Here is a 21,564-nt window from a genome sequence, read left to right as displayed (position 1 = left end):
GTTATTATTAAGAACTTTTAAAAACGTATATTTGCATAAGATATTTTTTTCTAGCCCTTTTGAAATAAATTTTGACTTTGTCAAACTTCATCAAGAAAAATAAAGTTATAATACACATAAATAAATTTTCCAGGTTCAAATATTTTAATAAATCTTGTTAAAGTACATAGTACAGATGTTAAAGATTAATATAAAAACCTTCCAATCTTATATTTTTAAATTTGAATACATAAGAAAAACCACGGCATTCTAAACAACAACAAAAAAATCACAGTAATTTATTAACTAAGTTTGCTTGTTACATGTAAAATTAAAATTATTTGCTCTTATTTTTTTCTTCTAACTCTTGCAATTAAATTTTTTTTAAACTATTATATTTTGACAGCTTAGTCATATCATTTAGTTTCCCAGCTTGGACAGCAGATTTATCAGCGGACTTATTAAGTTAAACAATGAAACGCAAAGGATTAAAGAGTTTTTAAGTGCTTATTTGGAAATCTAAGTAATTCCAAAAACTCCTTGGAGACTTTTTGATTTCCAAGGAGTATGAGGAGTCTGTATCTTTTACACGAAATTAGTATGCTGAATGCTAAGAACTAGCCACACCTTTTTCGAATTAAGCGTTATATGCAAACATTGCTCACATCACACTCCTCCTCAAGCTTGTAAGCAACAATAAGCAAATCACAAAACCTCCCTCTCCCTGGTTGCGACCGAAAAATTATCTTTATATAATTATTTAATATATTATCTAGTTATTATCAGTTATCTTTTGTAGTCAATGCAATAGTTTGGTCTTCTTAAATATATGTATTTCATCGTAACAACAAGACATTGTGCGAATGATTGCCACGATTAATGGTCACGGAGGCGAATTGTGTCCGCGATGAATTGTCGCCATGCCGAATTGATACGAAATGTGGAGATCTGTTTATATATTGACAGTTTTCTTCTTAAAATGCTGCAGGGGAAATGATAGAATAAATTTGATTACCTAACTGTCGTCCATCTTTTTTGCCCAAAATACTTAAATAATAAGAATTTTTTTACCTGATTAAAATAAAATAGAAAACTTTTAAACGTAAATAATGCAAGATACGATGAAATTACTTTATAAAAACGTTGAGTAGTCATTGAAAAAAATGATGCTTACTAAAATAATTACAACTAGCCGCCTTCGGCAACTAGTTAGCCCGCCTTCACAAACTTTATCACCTTGCGGTGTTCTATTGATGCTGCTCTTCTCAGCGTTTCTTCGAATGCTTGGTAATCAAGTAAAAATTTATCCATTCTTCGGTAAGAAGATGTTATAAATTGAAAAGGTTTTTCTTTTTCATTTAAATAATGAAAAAATAAAAGATAACAGCAAGCAAACTGAGTTGAACTAGCTCTGTGAAAACTTCCTTTTAAAGTAAAAATTTGGGCCAAATACATTTTTTTTTTTAAGAATTACCGTTTGTATTACCTGTAATACAACTGAAATATTCTAATTGATTTTGATAAATGTTGTAAAGTTAAAAGAAAAAAAAAATCGCAGTTTAAATGTAACATTTTCAAAACATGTGAAATTAGTCAATTTTCAGAACTACTGATAAATAAATGATAGATTTTAATCGAATGATGCATTGATTAATCAACTAACAAGCAATCGAATATATTTTCATAATTAAACATCTCAACAAAATAGGGACAATAGTAGCAAGAGAATTTTATTTAAAATAGGGAATAAAAATTCTAATATTAACTGATAATAACATTGTGAGCTTAACTGAAAAACTTTCAATTAATTTCTGTTAATCATTTGCTCTTTTAAAATTGAAACAATATCAAGGCATATAAGTATTTCAGTGGTTCATAATCAAATAACAAGAATCGCAAATTTTTTAAAAATATTTGTTTTCATAAACTAAATGGACACTTTTTTTCATTTATGGAAACTATGATACTACATTTTTAGGTCTTTCGTAACTTTTTAAAACGATTAGGTAAGTCAGTAAATTTTAAAAATCGATGCCTTGTTTTACGCAACGGAATTTCAAAATATGTAAAATCTGTATCTAACGCTTAATTTTAAAAATTCACCCAAAATTTGCAAATAAGACGGCGAGAAAAAAAAGTAAATATACGGATAGCAACAAAGATAATTTCGAATATAAAAGGCACATAAAATAAGCTATGATCAGAAGCGCCGCGAATTTTTGAGAGGTATATTTCGAGTTATTACTTACTTACTTATCCTCTATGTGCCTTGGGCACTTAAGGCCTCTTGCATATCCCTCCAACGCCTCCTGTCTTTAGCAATAGATCTTGCTTCCTCCCAGCCAGATATTCTACATTCTTTTAATTCGCCCAAAAACATGTGCTGGATGGTAAGTCTGGGTCTTCCTCTTGTTCTTTTAAAATCAGGGGCCCATGTAAGCGCAACAGATGAAATTTTTTCTTTGGGCATTCTAAGGATATGTCCGAGCCAGCTCCATTTTCGTTTTTTAATTTCATCTTCGATTGTTTTTATTTTAGCTTTCTTTAATAGATTTTGATTTGATATTTTGTAAGGCCAGAAAATTTTAAAAATAAATCTTAAACATTTGTTTTGAAAGGTTTCTAATTTTTGTATTTCGATCTTAGTCTGTTTCCAGGTTTCTACGCCATATAATAGTACTGCTCTAACAATAGCTTTGTAAACAACTATTTTTGTCTTTATTTCAATATTTGACTCTCTCCAAAATTAATGTAATCCCTTAAAACATGTTCTTGCTTTGATTAATTTCGAGTTATATTTTGATTAAATTCCCGTTTTGCAGAAAGAAATTTTGAATTTGTCATTACATTAATAAGTAATTCGGTAAAATATGGAACAATAGTTTTATAATGTCATGGAATTATTTACTTGATAGCAATACGGAAATACTAAATAAAATAATATTGCTGAATTCTGCACCATCCATTTTTTCCCCTCTTACTCTATCAGGGGTGTCCAACTGGCTGCCCGCGGAGCATTTTTTTGTGGCCCGCGAACTAAAATATATTAGGTGTCATTTTTTGCGGACAATTTTCGTAAAAAATCTATATGGGTTTAAAATACTTTTCTCGTTAATAATAACCCAATTTCTTCGTCTCTGTGAAATTTAGCATACTAACGGTGCAAAAAATTTATTTCTCAGGTTTTGCATCCAAGAAAATATTTATTCAAATACAAAAATTATTGTGTATGTTGCTCTTTTTTATTCCATTTTTTTGTATTTTGTGAATATAATTTAGCATGTGCGTATCAGAAATTTTCTCGAAGAAATTCTTTGATTTAACTTTTTGAAACCACTCATTTAGGACGAAAATATTTACACACACATTTGTAAATTTTAAATGTAAATATCTATTCTCTGGTGGTTGCTGCAGACAAACCTCAATTTTCGCATTGAACATTTTGTGTGCTACTATGCAAGTCTTAATACCAACCTTTTTAAAGTTTTATATCTTAACAATTAGATGTCTGTTGCACATTAATTGTTTAATACATAGGTGCTCATTAAAGTTATTGTAGCCAGAATTTTTATTATTTATTTAATATTTTTAAAAATATTATTAATGACAATTAAATATTTTTAAAAATCGACTTCTTATTTTAATTTGAAATTCAATACTTTTGTTTTGTACAACTTGATAAAAATCTGACAGTGATGTTTAATGTTCCTTCAAAGATAAAAGAGTCCTACATAAAATTTTGATTAAGTTGTGGCCCGCCATTTGATTTGTGTTTTTAAATGTGTCCCCCAGCCTCATGTAAGTTGGAAACCCCTGCTCTAAATCATATATTGTATCCAGCTGATTTTTATAAATGAAAATTTCAAATTTAACAAGGAAATAATGCTTGATTAGATAAACTTAGATTGATATTTTTTTCTTTTCAAGTGTTTATTTTTAATTTTAAAAGTATTCCTTTTTATTTTAAAAATGAGCAGATTTTATTAAAATTTCAATTAAACTTTCTAGTTTCTAAAACATATTTGATGTAAGTCATCTCTCATTTTGCTAGAGTCATTTGTAATTTCATAATTATCATACATTATTCACAGTATGAAATTGTATAATAAAAACAATACTTTACTGTTTTAAAGTTATATTTTTATTTGAATTAACTGGAAATTTTAACTTTAAAAAAGATAATTTTTTTATTACCAACCTAAAATTTAGCTTTTGATCTTTTTTACTTCCATAAAATTAAAAAATTTAGCTTTATTTAAAAATTTATCCAAGTCAAGCGTATCAAAGTTTGTTCGAAATACGCAAAAGTATTTCGCCAAATCTCGAGAACTTTTTCAGTGAATAGAAAAATTTTCTTACACTATCATAACACTTGCTTATCCAAAGATAATTCCATACAAAAAAAATAAAATTTTTCAGAATATTTATTATTTTATTTAATAGTAGTCGAAAAATTTTTGAACTATAAGGTGTACAAAATTCAACATCATTTATGAGTGTAATTTTGCAGGCAAAGCGCAAAATTGGAAGAATAGTTCCTAAAGAATCGAATGTAAAAGTAAGTCGTATATTTAAAATTCCTTTTTTTTTTCAGAACTATCCGACCGATTTTGTTCAAAATTTGTATTTTTTCATGGTTACCGGAAGAACAGTTTTAATAAGTGTTAAATAAGAAGAGTAAAACAGTAAAATAACAGCAGTTAAGCTATTTTAAATAAGGCCAAAACCAAACTAAATATGGGCATTTTATGCAAAACCTTTTCACTTCTTTTATGAAAATAAATAATTTAAATTATTAATTTATGAAAATAAATAATTGCCAGCAATATTGTAATCAAAATATTTCTATCAATATCAAATTTTTCAAAACAATCAACACAATTTTTCTGTAATAAAATATTTTCAAAACAAAATATTTTTTACAAAAAAGTAGCTGTTTTACTTTCTTGCTTAAATATAAGAAAGGAATAATAAATTTTGAAAATGCAATTTTCAATGTTTATACAATTAAGTTTATGTTTTAATGTATTATCTTTGTATTCGAATATTAACTTTGCATTATCTTTGTTTTAGAAAATTTGATTTAAAGTTATTCTCCACACCACTACAACCACTTTACTATTTAAAATATTTTGCAAAAACATAGTAGATGGTAGCCCTGCAAGAATATAATGCACATTTTACGAAATATTTTTCATTTGACTGCGTGTTGTTTCATGGTACAAATACTGATACTGATGATCAGTACTGATACATGGTACTGATAGAATTTTAACGAAAGTAATAAAATTAAGTTATGTCAAAAAAATATGCCAGTATTAAAATTGTTATCCTTAAAGCACAAACAATTTTGATTGGTTTTTAAGGAAGTTTTTTTTTTCTTCACAATATTTCTATTCAGGGGTAGCAGCAAAGCTTTTTAAAATTTTAGGAGCTTTTTTCAAAAAAATTTAGGTAAATTTTAGGGGTAATATATGATTTTGCTAGGATAAAAACAGATCATACGGTAGTTTATTACATAACAGAAGATTATTACAATTCATCCACACATATCATAAATAATTGCAAGCCATAAAATAAAGCTCTGAAATTTATTAAGTCAAGAATGAAATCTCTAAAGTGTAAAAATGAAATTTCAACTTTACATATTACCTATCAGAAATTAAGTGCATAATTCAGGAACAGGCAAAAGTGAGAATAAATCAAGAGAAAAAATAAATTAACACCAACTTGGATTTTTATTTAATTTTTACCTTCTTAATCAAAACTTTATTATTACCCTTTACCTTACTTTATTAAGAAAAACTATTGTGTGATATTATTAGATTTCAAATCAGCAATTTATATTAGAAGTTAGAGAAAAACAAATTAATCATGATCATTTTTCTAAAATATTCTTGATATGATTTGTGAGATTCTTTTACTGCCCTCAATAGTGTTGTGGTGATCTTCAACACTCCTCCATAATTTCGAATGGTATCTTTGATTAGTCTAAGAGACATAATAGTATTCTCATGGTGACTCACATTAAGCATTGCTTTATTTATCGAAAAACCTCTCTCAGGATCAGAATTCCCATGTGGCAAAATTAAAACAGTTTTAAATAATGTAGTTAAATTCTTATATTTTAGATTATTGCTTTTTTATTTATATTTAGCCTATAACTCTAATTTTTTAGGAACACCAACAAAATTTTATCAGATTTTTAGGAATTTTAGGGTTTGCACATAGTTTTAGGAATTTTATGAATTTTAGGGGGAATGCGACCCTTGTATTAAATGATAAGAGAATAGATGGGCTAATAAATAGAGTAAATTTAAATGGGGGAAAAATTGGAGCAGATACAAATAAAATGACGATTAAAACTTTTTTTGTTTTGAAATCAGACTTTTATTTCCCATTCCAATATTGCTACAGAGTATACAATACAATAATCACTTTATACAATATTTACAGAGTCTAAATACTTAGCTAATAAATAATGCCAAGAAATACATTAACTACAGATTTCATTTACAAACAATTTCTAAATAAATGTGAGTTAAAAAATTTCTGACCTGACTAGTTGCATCAGAAACAAATTATTAAAGAAAATCAAATGCAATAATTATTAAGTGCCTACAATTTTGAAATTTTATAATTTAGTAAACAAATAAATCATGCAATAGAAAAATCACACTAGGAAACTCATCTGATTCTTTATTTTTATTATTAAGCTTGTTAGTAAAATAGTTATAGACGATTAAATAAACAGAATAGTTAAATAAGATAGTTACAAAGAACACTACTTGCAACAAAAAGTAATAGATAAGAACAATGAATAAGTAAATAACCGAAAAGCTGTCCTACAAGTAGCCTAATAAGCAAATAAAAAATGAAATATTGAATATAATGTTTACTGTACACAAACACACATTTTAATTCTTGATAAGAGGAGAAGAAAAGAACTGTCTCCTTCCCACTTTGGAATCAGTTCTAGGAGTCCTAAAAATAAATGCTTAAAATTACCACATTTTTTAAAAATATTAATAGTAAAAATCTACATAAACTAAAAATAAGAGATGTTTAAAAAAAAAGTTTTTTTTTTAGTTATACCAGAAATTCAAATAAAAATGAAAGTTTTGTATTTAAACAATTCGATAATTTTTCTCACAGAAGTACTGGGATCACTAAGATAAAAAATTAAGTACACAATTACCATTTATGATGAAATAATGCCACAACAAACTTCATATTTCAATCAAAATAGGATATAATGTATGTTTTTGGAGCTACTTTGATGAAAACCTACATTGAGCAAAGTATCTCCCTTGATTAAATTCACTTATCACAAATTAGACACATTAAATTCATTTATCACAAAATTATAGTCTTTTCAGTAAGTTCAGTTTTACTTAAATTTTGTTAAAATAACCCACATGAGAGATAAAAAAGAAACATTCACACAATTTATTAAATAATGGTAATGTGTAAGATATACAAAATAACTGAGCCAAAGAAGCCTGTGCAAATGTTAATTTTAAAAAAATTTTTTAGTCACCATTATGAACTACAAAAAGCACACACGCTTGTAACAAATAACAATCCCAAAAGCCTTTTCCTAGTATTTTTCACTTGCATTAATTTAATGAAAATTACTAAAAGGGGAAAAAAAATATTACATTCATTTTATTTATGATAATATAGAAATGAGATGTGTGAATTTCTAAACAGGAAGAGCTTTTCACATTTTAAACCTCACAACTTTTAAATTTTACAGAAACTTAATTTTAGGTAATTTAAAAAAAAAAAGCATAAATTCTGCTTTTAAATGAGACTTGAAAAAAAATTCAAACTTGATAAAATATAGAAAACAAAAATGTAAGAGTGAGAAAGCAAAAAAAAAGTTTCAGGCATAATTCTTAAGAAACACCACTTCCATTTATTTGCAATTTAGTGTTGTCAACTTTTTTAAAAATAGAAATTGAACTTTCCTATTTAAAGCTTTTAAGTTAGAAATCTTCTTTAAATCCCATTTTTTTCCCAGAAACGTTATAAAAATAACTAATTGAAAATAATGAGAAATATAAAAAACTGATGAAAAGGAGACCTGCTTTTCCAACCGGTAAAAAACAAATGAAGGAATATTTCTAACAGTAAAACAGCAAAATTAAAAATAATTTTAACAATTTGCATACGGCAAGTACAACATGCTTATTAGAATAACAAGTGTTAGTATGATAGGCATGTTATATAAAAGGTTATACTAATTCCAAAAATAGAAAAAATTCATAATCTCAAATCCAATATTAAAAGAAGAAAAAAAATGCTTTAAAAAAAAAACTTATTTGTACATAAAGTTTTATCAATATACCGAATTTTATGTAAAAATTACCTAGATCTGTAGGGAGTTTTTACAACTGTTGTACTCTTCATTTTCTGACCAGAAGTTAAAATAGGCCCCAATCGACTTGTAACTGGAGCTGAAATATTATCAAATAAAAGTTATAGAATTTGAACAAAACCAAATATTAAAATTTATTCTAGCTACACTATAAATCAAAGTATTTCAAAATTTCATATGAAATATTCAGATTATAATTACAGTTAAAGTGATAAAGAAAAAAAAGGAGAGAGATTTACCTGGGGTACATTCTGGAGTTTTCATTGGGGTATGGAATTGCTCAGTTTCAACAGTTAACATATTTTGCCAGGTATCTGAGGGTATCATAAGAAGACGTTCCATCACCTAATTAGAGATAAAATAAATAAATAACTAAACAGGGGTTCTCAGTTTTTTTTTTATTTTTATTTAAAAGCACATTCTAAAATACAGGTCTGAAAGCGAGCAGCATTATTTTTTACGCGATATGAATTTATACTTATACTTCTTAATATCCTATCGGAAGCTCATATATGTTTAAGATGTAGAGTGTTATAACATTTTAACATCTTCAGATTGAAGAGACATCTTCAGACTTGATCACAAATCTTTATTTTAATAAATTAAGCTCAAGAGTACTTTGTATAAACTAAGCTGATTTCTTTTAAATTAAAACTAATCAGGTTTTCAATTTAAAAGTCAAGAGTTTAGCTATAGAGTAATACTGAATTTAAGTAATACTAATTTCATTTTGGTGCAACTTGCACAGCTGTTCCAACCCTGTGAGTGAATTGACACTTAGCAGTTCACCAAATTATAATAAATAAATATTAAAATGAAACTTAAACTTAATGGGACACTTACTCGACAAATGAGCCTTGTCTCTGTCAACATATTAGCTGGTTCAGTTTCAGAGAAACCAACAACTGTTGGAGCCACCACTCTGGCAAGGTTGTCAATATTCATTTTACATTCTCTTGAAGCGGCAACTCTGATTAGATAATAGACATGGATTTATATAATATACACTTGAAATGGTTTATTTTTTTTTCTCAAAATGATAGTGAAATGAAATTTATATTTACTTTTGCCAGTGTAAAATAAGAAACGCAAGAGTATCCCTGTTTGGTTGAGGGAGGTCACTGAAAGCATTAAGGAGCATGTTAAAGCTCTGCTCCTCATCGTGACGATCTGAAATAGTAATATTAAAAGTGTAAACGAAAGTAAAATATTACACACCTTTAACAATTATAAACAAATTTACTTCATTGATCAACAAAAAATTAGTCGAGATTTTGGTGGAATATTTGAATTGATTTTTCGGTTCAAATTTAGAGGACGGAAAAGGATGCCTGAAAGTGAAAAATCTCTTGCAAAATGCATCAGAGTTGCACATGAGAGGGCAAGAATATCCCCAGTGAATCCAGCTCAGTTAAGGTCATATGTAGATCCACAAATATTTCATCAAACACGTGTAAAATAATTGGCGCTTTCATATCCTATGAACTGTTGGCATGCCAAAATGGATTGGGAGTTGAATAAATTATGAATATGTTGAATGGAATAATGTGAAAGCCAAGCTTTTTGCATAATTTGTGGTGAAAATCGATAGGGTAAAGAAAAAATCTCCTTTTGGAAAAGGAAAAATTAAGCAGTTTGTAAAAACACCCAATGAAAAGAAGTAATTTTAAGGGCTTTTAAAAAAAACGCTGAAAAAGGGCTTTTAAAAAAAACGCTGCCTTTAATCACTTTTTAAAAACGCTAAGCACCCCGAGCAACCTATACATCAGTGTTTCCCAAAGTGCGTACCCCTAGGTGTTCAGGAACAGTTTAGCGGGGGTATGGGTTCTTATGCGAAATATCTGGCAACAAACGAAAATTGCAAAAAAGTTTATTTAAAAACAAAGCTAGCAATGAAAATTTATGATTACGTATATTTCTATTGGCTATTTTTTGCTGAGTTAACAGTTAATAATTAGTGGTGTCAACAACCAGTTGTGATTTTTAACTTTTGTGTAATTTTTTTTACAGTAAAAAATTCATAAATCTTTTTACTAGTGGTACACAAGTGTTACGAAAAATTTAGAAAGGGTACACAAAAGTCATAAGTTTAGGAACCATTGCTATACTTAAGTTTAAACAAACAGTGTAAACTTTGTTTTCCACTTCCGCTTTAACAAATTATGATTAATATCTTCTTATATTTCTCTAATTTCCGTCTATTAGATATGCTGAGTAGTAAATTATGCATAAATATGATATATTTTATTTAGCATGTAAATGCAAATACATATTATATTTTTTACTAGCAGTTTCTGCTGATCATCTTTTCATTTATATGAGATCAAAACTTTGAGGTTCTGCAATTTTATTCCCCTGCATGAACTCATTGATTCATGGTGCAACATTAACCATTGCTGTATTGTTCTGAAATCATGACATAGTAAGTATTTTAAGTGGAAATGGGAAGATAAGAAAAAAACTAAAGACTCACCCTTAAGACAGCCAGTAGGGCCATCTACACAAACACTAATTCAGAAGTAATGGTTTAGAAAGCCAAAAATTGGAAAGATAAAAAAGATTATTCCCCAAAAAATCATTACAAATTTACCCTGATTAAAACTGATAAGCATAACAAATATGTGTTGTATATACAACAAGTATAACAGGCAAAAAACAATTTATTATTTTAAAAACTTCTGATAAGAGAAAAATATTATTACTTGCTGCATCTACAAATATCTGCCATGCTGCTTTAGTTATTAAAGTATCCTTTAGCGATCTTAAAAATTCCTTAATTGTACCACAAACTGCATGGATATCTACACCATTCTGAAATAAGAATAAAAATCTAAATTTTTAAAGTCAGGAAAAAAAAGCGACATCTTTGATCGATAGTTCTAAAATTATAAACATTTAAATAAAAACATTAATATTTTGAAATAACTACTTTATAATTCTCAAGTATAACGAAATAATGACACTTTCACAACTAGAAACTCTACAGCAGTCTTCTATGACACCCTTTCCTTTTCATAACCATAACATATTACTTCACCAACCAAGCAATTCACAATTGGGCAAGTTTATGGAAAAATCTCTTCATAATTCTCACGTCTCATTGAATATCAAGGGGGAACAATGTTTTTTTTTTTTTTTGGTATGAAAAACAATAGGTTAAAGGACTTCTTTAAGTGTTACAAACCAAAAAGGCTCAGTGGGTTAAATAAACACAGCTTTTCCTATACAAACACCCCAGTTTTCTTAGACACAGTAATTTTTAACAAGAAATAAAAGAATCCCTCATAAAATTATGCTAAAGGATTCAACACAGAATAAAACATTTAAGGTTTTGTTACAAAATGAACAAAGACTATAAAGGTATAGTTTTATTTTTATGAAAGAGTGATCTCATATAAGAATTACTCTTGTTTCAGAATATAACTAATCAATAAAAAAGTAAGGTAAATGAAAGATTTAAAAAAAAAAAAAAACATAACATTTGTGTTATATATATAGATGCATTTTTTGAAAGAAAATGTATCTCCTTAAGTGATGCAGTAAATATAATTTAAGATTATCATTTAGTATGCTTTTGTCATATTTCAAACTTAGAGTTTCATGTACAATTCTAATACATTTGATAATGATTATAGGGTTGCCACAGAAAAAAATGAACAAAATAGTTGCTTCTAGTAGTTTAAAGCTTGAAAATAGTTGCCTAAAATTATGAAAATATGTGCCTAAATAAGAACAAAAATCTTTCAATAATATGACTAAAATTTTACAGAATGACTTCATTGTAATATACCATAATCCATTTAGTCAAGTTGACGGCCAGTATGATAATTTTTAAATAAACGTTAGTGTTCTAGCACTAAATTTTCATATAAAAAAAAAAATTAGTATATTTGCTAAAAACATACCTTTTCTATTAATTTTCTTTTTCACATAATTTTTCCTTTTATTAATAATTAATTTAGCAAATATATATATATTGAAAAAGTGATTGCTAAAATTCGAAATTCAAGCATCATAGTATCGCATCAAAAATTGGGTTCTTTAAAATCACGTGGAGTTTCGCAGCAATAACTGTTGAAAAGGCGATTGAGAAACAAAATAGAATCTATGCAAATTGAGCGCATTAAAAAGTGATGATTCAAATTTGCAATTTGCTAAAAAAAAAAAAAAAAACATTGTTAGGAGCACAGAAAAGTCTACCCAGTGGCAACCCTGTGATTAACTTACAGGCATCACAATATTCACTATATTATAAATTATAGCTTTGTTTTTACTTTTTCAGATAAATATGGATCCTATAACATCAAGGCATATAGAGATCATTTCTCTTATAATATTGTTAATTCTCTTTCTTTTTCTGTCAAATTAAACTTTTTGATTTTGTTGCATTGAGTATGAAAGATAAAAACAAAAGCAATTTTCATTTTCATTATTACGTTTTAAAAATTATAACAATCTTTTAAAATTAAAATCCGAATGAATTTTTTGTCCTTTTTTTTCACTTTGACATACAGTTCAAACATGATTACAAAGTTTAGTACATGCACAATACATATGTTCTAAAAATACATGAAATGTAGGTGCCTTTTAAAGGTTGAGTTATTGCATTAAGTAAAAATACAATAAAAACAATAGAAAAGCTTCATTATATTCATTTAAGCTATTGCTTATTGACCACTTGCTTAAACAGTATATTAAATGCCATAAATGTATATTAAATGCCATGCAAACCTATTCAATAAAAACTATAATTTTGAAATTGCACTTGTACAAGATTTCTAATGCTATTCTAGCAGCATGGATAATGCATACTACAAAATTACTACTTACTATAATTTTGCTGCATAACATTTTAGTAAAAAGAAGGAAACACCTTATTTCCAGTTTTAATTTCTCTTAAATCAGGGTATTACACAATTTATATTTTTAATACAGCTGTCACAATTGCCAAAACTCATTAACAAATATTCTTAAAAAATAAATAAATAATAATAAAACGATAAAATAAATTTTTAGAAATACAGATATTTAGCAACTTTTAATATCTAAAATTGCACATGCTGGAATAGTATGCAAAAAGACTTACTAATGAAGGTATACTTCTGCCATTCAAAAACTTTTCTTTCAATTCCTTTACCTCACGCTCACTTCCAGATACTCTATATAATCCAAGTTCTTTCAAGCCACTCGATTCTACTTTGCTAACGCAATGGATAATTAAGGGTGGTATCATAGGTGGAGTTGATGGTGTATAATCACAAAGTGTTCCCTTTTTAAAAAAAATTATTTACACTTAATATAAGGAAAAACTGTGAAAATTTCAACTATTATTTATTTACAAGCTTAATCATTGTTAGCTTAACAGAGATTAATTCAACAGACTTTGGAGATACAAATTTTATAAATTGCTGAAATATATGATTACGGCTTACCACTAAGAGTAACATTTACACAATGACACAAAAAAAGAATCGTATGAAAACTTGCAATGAGTTTTATAAATTTTTCTATCATTAAAAAAATGAAGCTACATAATAAATACGGATAACTACTTACAATGCTATTGAAGAAATTAAGGCATTTAAGAATTAAATAGTTTTTTCTTTAACAATGTGCCTTTTAGCAATTTGGGGAAAATATAATAATAGCTTATACCTCGCATGATGCACACTTTGGGACTGCCCAAATAAATTAGTAAATCTTTCCATTAGGTAGAAGATTAAAAGTTATTTTTTTTCTCAAAAAGCAAAAATATATGGAAAGAACTACGTTTAGAACATCACACAAAAGTGTATTAGAAACAGATTTAGAAGGGTAAAAAAATTTTGTACTTTTTTTTAAAACAATTTTTGTCAAAAAAAAAAATATCTGATCATCGATATTTAAATTAATTTATTTCAAATGATAATGGGAAATTCAATTTTATATAAATGAAAGAAGCCAATAAACATTTTACATTGTGTGCAAGGTTTTTTAAAACTAATTATAAGCATTTAAACTATAAATACCGGTGCTCCTTTAGCTAAAGTAATTCAAAGGAATGTAAGATTAGTAAAAATTTACGGAAAGAGCAGAATTTAAAAAATAGAACGACTGAATGTATGTTAAGAAAAAGAATGCAGTAAAAATACATGGAAAAAGTTATATAAAATACATAACACAAAAACAAATTATATACGTAAATTTAGAAAAAAGAATTGTTGGTAATAAAGAAAAAAAAAGATTTCTTTTTAAATGGGAGGAATCATCAAACCATAATTTCGTACTCAGAATGTATAAAGCACACGTAATGTCCTTAATTCACATTGTTTAATGTTATTTATTAAATTTAACATAAATGAAATAAACTAATAATCATTTTACATTTGATATAATTTTTTAAAATCACCATCCAGTTTTTAAAACAATCAAATTATAAATACCGGCACTCCTTTGGTTGGAGTAAAATTTGCAGGAATGCAGCGTTCAGGACATTGATCTTTACATTCAGGATGACAAGTCATTCTGCAATTACCACACTTCAGGACTTGTTTACAGAACTTTATCACTTTACCACATGGATAACATTTTTCAGTTCTTATAACGGTTTTCACTGCAAATGCGTGAGGTTTATTAGCACGGCCGCCCAAACTGTAACGTCCTGTTGGTGTGCTATAAATATCATATACACAATGTAACTTTTTTCAAGAGTATCATTATTGTATTCTAAATCAAACAGAAGAACAGTTTAAAAACTTACCTTCCAATGTAATCATTTCGTTTTAAATCGTAATTTCTTACTGAAGAATGAGCTGACTCTAACAATAAATAGACAGACATTTATAATTAAAACTGTATAATATAACTATAATTTTTAATAAATTTGATTAACTTTTAAAAATAAATCAATTGGCGCACATAGTAATAAGCCACATTTTTTAAAAAAGTGTTAGGTTTACACCATTAGAAAATGTTCCTTAGAACTATTTCCAGATAGGTTTTAACGAATTTTTGAAATTTTATTTATATACATGATACGTTATACAAGTACGTAGATACGTGATACAAGTTACAATACATGATTACCAAGATGTACAAAATATGAAAACATTTCATTGTCAACATGAAAATCAAGGTAGGTGCTCTTCAACAAACAAGAGTTGAATGATTTCAAAAGGCTACTTACCTTTATTTTAAACCTTAACTTCCAATTAAAAAAATAATAATAATTTTCAGAAACACTTCGCAAAGTGTTTAATTAAATTATTCTTATTTTGTCTTAACTTTAATACATATATAAATTAGGGATAAAGTTAAACGAGTAAACAATCATAACAAAATTGAGATTTTTTATTTTTTAATATATGCAGACTGAAAAGTTTTTTATTTTTTCAATTACTTTTCAAGATGAATAAATGAAAATTTTATTTAACATATTTTATGTATCTAGATCTAAAATAAATTCAAATAATATGTTTAGGATTTCTTAAGCAAATAAAGACATAGATGAGATTTTTTTTCTGTAATTGCAAAATAAATATTCATTATTGGTTTTTGGTTAATTGAAATTTTTTTTTTTTTATTATTTAAAAAATAAACAAAAATAATTTAGCTATTTTTTAAAATTTAATATATTTTATTTCAACACACATGTGACATTCAATGAAAATCTAAAGTTTAAAGGAACAGATGTGTGTAAATTAAATGGCAGATAAGTTGCGGTAGCAATGAGTTAAAAATTCTCGACACTTGATAAACAAAGAAATTAATTAATCAGTAAGCACTTTTCATTAGTTATGCATTAACATTTAAAATTATGAATGAAAAGTAGTATGCACCATTACTTAATAACTAGCTGTCCAATTATTCAAAACATTAATTAATGAGAATGTCACTTTAACAGACCCCTTTTGAATTTTTTGTTTTGCTTGAGCTAAAGTGCACAAAAGTATAAATCTTTACAGACCTGCCAATCTCAGAAAATAAAAAAGCAGGAGACTCTTTCTGTATCACGACATAGCACAATATTGAAAATTAAACCTCATTCACATTTTCTACAAGAAGTTTATTTCAAAATATATTATTTACATTACATAAAATAGACCACAATAAGATTCTGACACTGACTAATAAAGATGTGTGTTCTTACTATAAAATATAAGGTTCTATAGAATTATATTAAAACACATCCTTTGATTTTTTAAAATTTAGGAAGAGGTTCACAATTAATAAAATGTGTCAATAATGAATACAATACTTTATAAGTGTATTTCTTATCTTTTTTAAACTGTTACTGTTTTAATACTGCAGAAGTTGCTGATTTAGCATTATTTAAAAAAAACTGCCATCTACAGAAAGTGAAAATTCACTTTGCCTAATGGTATCCTAGATATATTTCCTCTCCGATTTTGCCATTTCAATTGGTTATTGCTGTTGCTTCGGTTCGCGCACACCCGTAATTTTTAGCGATGTTGCTAGCGAGGAAATTTTTTTAAGTAAATGCCCAGCATGATCTGAAGCACAAATCGGGAGGTCATGCTCTAAGATAAAAGCAGTAAAAAATGATTAGGCACAAATAACAGAAAAATCATTGTTTCCTTCTTTTTTTAACAAAAAATTATTTTTCGATTTTCTTCGAGAAATCTAGAAGCATTTTGATGCTTTTCACGATTCATGTGGGCAACAATATCACCTCTTCCTCCGCTTGCAATAGAAAAATCTGTTTGGCACACATAGCAGAATGCAAACTTATCTCCTTTTCTTAAACTTAGGATACAAGGAAAATCATCAGAATACTTTTTGTTAAAAGCTGTCTGATATTTCTTTTTTATGTTAGTCAGACATTTTAAACTCAATAGAACACAAAATTAAAAATTCAAACGCGACACTTATGCATGCGGAATTCAAAACAATGCGCAACAACAACTTCCATTCACTTCAGTTCAGATTTACGAACCGTTCCGAAAGAGAAAATTATCAATTGTAGCTCAGTCGCACTCCCACTGCTTCCAATCCTCCCTCTTCTACTCTACTAAGTCACACGATATTGCGTCAAGAGATGACGTAAATAATATTTCATACAATGTGAAGAGGCAAAGGAAAAACGGGGGCTGTATCCTAAGTGTGGATGATGGCTTGTTTTTTCAGCTATCGTGTACTAAATAGAAAAAAGCAGAAGAAAACACCCTGACGGCCGGCGGGCGAAGATTTCAGGCAAAAGCAGGAGAGTTGGCAGGTCTGTCTTTATAATAAAAAATTACCTGATCTTAAAACTGGGCGAGAAGGTGGAGCATCTGATGAATCTGAAGTCAGTTCACTGTTGCTGCAAAATTTAACAGTACTTTTCTTGGCCACATAATCACTTTCAAGACAAAAATCATCATCGAAACAAGGACTGTTAGCTTTCTCCTATGAGAGACAAAAAGTAAATAAATTTATATTAAAATAATTGAATTGAAGTATTTTCTACACAGTGGAGTTATAAACACACTTTTGTTTTTTTTGAAAATATAAATAATGTAAAGAATATGATGATGCCTTTGAAAATATTTAATCAAATTTCAAAAAGAGACACAGAAAAGCCAAATTAATCACAGAAAAAAACAAAACACAAACAAGAAAGTCGAAGAAAAATTTTTTTTTCATATAATTTTATGTAAAAACCATTAATCTAAATAAAAAGCTATATCAGTGCATTTGCACCTTTTACTATCCTATAAATTAAGAAAGAATTTAATTACTTACTTTTTAATATAATTTTATTAAAACACAATGATACAAAACTAAAAATTCGAAAATAAATTCAAATTTGGACAGCCCTTTAACTCCAAAATCCCATTAACTCATAAAAAGCATAATAATTTTTTATATACAATTATGCTTAATTTTATTAAAAAATTAAAATTTAAAAATTTTTGCAATACATTCTAGTTGTACTTCAGAGTGCACTCCTGATACCAATGACTTCAAGCACACTTGAAATTAGTATGTATACAAAAATAAAATTTTATTAAAAGAGAGTCATCAATAATACAAAATAAATCATTATTTCCTTTCAAGCTAAAAGCTTTGCAGCTTTTGTAGATTTACAAATATTTCAACAAATCACAGACAAAGCTGACACACAATTTGCATTATAGAAATACCTGTGACAATGAAAAATATCCGAACTTTCAAAACCTTGTAGAAATGTGTAGCAATTTTCAAAATAATGATTCATAAATAATTTGATTTGCGATAAAATAGGCACAAGTAAATCACATAGAAAAATGGTTATCTAAATGAGCGATTTGTTACTCGCGATTCATAATAATATCGTGCTAAAAATATCGAAACTTTTAAAATCAAGTGGAAACGTGTAGCAATAACTGTCGAAAAAAAAAGATCAAAAGTCATTTAGATTTGTGATGAAGTTTGTGCAAATAAAACGTTTCATAACTTTCAAGACGTTAAAACATATTTAAAAAAATCGCGATTTCAGAAACTATGTAAAAATGGGTAACAATAACTACCGAAAAGTCAATGGATTTACGATGAAATCGGCACACACGAAGATTGTTAATAGCTGAAAGTCAAAATTCGTGCATCATAATAATGCTGCATTAAAAATATTGTGATTTTCAAACACCAAAAACTTAAACGCGCAACTTCAATTTTCCAAACTTTTTTTCATTTTTCAAAAAAAGAAAAGGAAATTGAATTATTTTTTCTTTTATTTTGTTCAGGTTGTTACCGCAGGCCGCAAGTTATGCATCCCTACTATACCTAATTACTTTTTGCTATCTTTTCGAAGTTAAGTGGGTTGAGGTTAATGCCAATTTCATGGCTATTCTACAGTGCGAAAAAACAGGCCACCCTGAATAACTTCTGATCTAATGATAGGATTTTCACATTCTAGGACTCAATAGTAAGGGTTCGAGGGGGTGACCTCAAACATGCTAATTAATTAGTGCAAGTGATATTTTAAGTAACTAAATCGGCCACAAAACGTACTTTCTCTGAATAAACATAATTTTTTTCGACGGATTTAAATTTCTGACCCCAAAATATAGGAGGTAGCCGCAATTTGGAAAAATTTGGTATCATAAGTTTGACCAGAAGAGCGGTCTAAAGTTTAGAACCTTTATTCAAATTTTTCCTTCTACGTATTTCGCCATTTCACTAGAACTTTTTTAACGAATTGAAAAAATTATAAAATTCATTTATCCATAGATGATTCGAAGCAAAAAATAAATTTTAATAAATATTTTATTTTACATTACTCGGAAAATTTTGAATTGTAAGGTATAAAATTTTTAATGTCATTTTAAAGAATATAATTTTACATGGTAAAATAAAAAATTTGAACGAAATCAGTCAAATAGTTCCTAAAAAATCACATTTTAAAGTAAGACTTTTTTGAATTTTGTATTTTGCCATATAAAATTATCTTTAAAATGGTGTAAAAAATTGTGTTCCTCATAATTCAACTTTTTTCTCTTACTAATATTAAACAAATAATAAAAAACAAAAAATATTTACTAAAAGTTATTTTTTTGCATGGAATTATCTTTGGATAAATGATTTTCATAATTGTGAGTAAAAACTTTTCAATTTGCTTAAAAAGCTTTTGAGATATGACGAAATATGAAAAAAAAATTTTAACATTAAGAGGTCCAAAAATACTTTGGGACTATATTTCTCAGACTGCCGATATCCCCTATATTTTGGGGTCAGAAATTTGAGTCCGTCAAAAAAAAAAAAAAAAAATTATGTTTGATCAGAGAAAGTATGTTTTTGTGTCTGATTTAGTAAAATAAAATATAGTCAGTGTTAATTAATTAGCATATTTGAAATAACCCTTTTGAATAATAAAGAATGAGAACTAGAATGCGAAGATTAATCATTAGATCAAAAATTATTAAGGGTGGTCCGTTTTTTATTTTGTGCACTGTACATACTATTAGGTAACAAAGTAAGAATTTAGATCAATGATTTTCATCCTTTTACCTCATTAATATACTAAATAAATAATTGTTACGTTGCAGACCTACTCTATATAATTTTTAATTTACACTTCATTTTTAAATAAAAAATTAAATAAAGAGCATAATTTACATTTGCTGCATATTTAATGCTAATTAACTGCATATTCATCATACTGAGAAAACTGAATGTAATCAGCATTTATTTACGAATAAAATTTACATTTCATGTTTAAATAAAAATTAAATAAAGAGCATAATTTACACTTACTGCATATTCAATGATAATTAACTGCATATTCATCATACTGAGAAAACTGAATGTAATAAGCATTTACTTACGAATAAAATGATTCAAATAGGCTTCTGTTACTAAATCTCATAACTTTCAATCAATAAAAAATAGACAGCACAAATTATAAAATCATACTCTCATTACTGAACTCTTTACTTTAAAAACATTCAGCTGATATATTCCTCAAATAATAACTAGCTTAAATAAAGCAAATTAGTTAGAACAGTTAACAGATACTATATGATAAAGGGTGGAGAAAAAAAAAAGATTTATGAATTTATAAAAATGGTAATTATTTACCTCAGACTTTCTCTTTTTTAATGAATGCTCATTAATGTTCGAGGACTTTCCTTTAGAGCGACGTTTCCGCTGAGTTACAGCAATGTGAATATCATCCTCACTTTCATCGCATTCAGAATCAGACAAGAGAGAGCCCACTGATTCCTCAATAGTCGTCAAACTAAAAGCCAGTATAAAAAATTTGCCATAAAAAAGAGTTGAAGCAAAGAATTAAAATTTATTCAATAAATTGCAAATTAAAGAATAAAAAGTGATACAAAATTGTTCTCATATTTATTTAAAAACAATTATATGTATATTATGTATGTTATATCATACAAATATACAGGGTTCCTACTCTATGATGAGATTGAAATTCAAGGACTTTCCAGGACTTTTCAAGGACCTCAACAAAATTTTCAAGGACCTTAATCTAAGACCAAATTTAAAAATTATTCTCTTCTATTTTACTAGAAGCAACAATGCTTGTTGTGGCAATAATTAATTTCAAATATAATACCTAAATGCTTTGCCTATATAGAGAGAAGAGAGTATATGTAATATTGACTAAAATTTATATTTTTTTAAAAACAATCCTACTGGTTTTACATATTAATTCACAAAATCATTTTCAGCACAATCTATAACTAATGGTAATGAGGTGTTAATGGTGAAATCCTTTAATC

The 21,564-nt window shown here is 27.3% G+C and overlaps 1 protein-coding gene across 2 annotated transcripts in view; it reads right to left on the bottom strand.

Annotated features, from left to right (window-relative positions):
• Window positions 1–6,345: 6,345 nt before the first annotated feature.
• LOC107454333 (rac GTPase-activating protein 1) overlaps window positions 6,346–21,564 on the bottom strand; it is a 27,965-nt gene continuing 12,746 nt past the window's right edge. For both annotated transcript variants that reach the window (XM_016071492.3, XM_071184621.1), the window contains 11 exons: window positions 20,900–21,059; window positions 17,602–17,749; window positions 15,102–15,159; window positions 14,785–15,013; window positions 13,449–13,631; window positions 11,065–11,173; window positions 9,427–9,532; window positions 9,206–9,332; window positions 8,602–8,707; window positions 8,354–8,441; window positions 6,346–6,963 (listed from right to left, as the gene is read on the bottom strand). In XM_016071492.3, the coding sequence (XP_015926978.1) occupies window positions 6,897–6,963; window positions 8,354–8,441; window positions 8,602–8,707; window positions 9,206–9,332; window positions 9,427–9,532; window positions 11,065–11,173; window positions 13,449–13,631; window positions 14,785–15,013; window positions 15,102–15,159; window positions 17,602–17,749; window positions 20,900–21,059 (1,381 nt within the window). In that variant the 3' untranslated portion in view covers window positions 6,346–6,896. The remainder of the gene's footprint in view (window positions 6,964–8,353; window positions 8,442–8,601; window positions 8,708–9,205; window positions 9,333–9,426; window positions 9,533–11,064; window positions 11,174–13,448; window positions 13,632–14,784; window positions 15,014–15,101; window positions 15,160–17,601; window positions 17,750–20,899; window positions 21,060–21,564) is intronic.

Source organism: Parasteatoda tepidariorum, chromosome 8, assembly GCF_043381705.1.
Source record: "Parasteatoda tepidariorum isolate YZ-2023 chromosome 8, CAS_Ptep_4.0, whole genome shotgun sequence".
Lineage (NCBI taxonomy): Eukaryota > Metazoa > Arthropoda > Arachnida > Araneae > Theridiidae > Parasteatoda > Parasteatoda tepidariorum.
The sequence above is the reverse complement of the archived record's forward strand: the minus strand, read 5'-3'. Positions and strand labels throughout refer to the sequence as shown.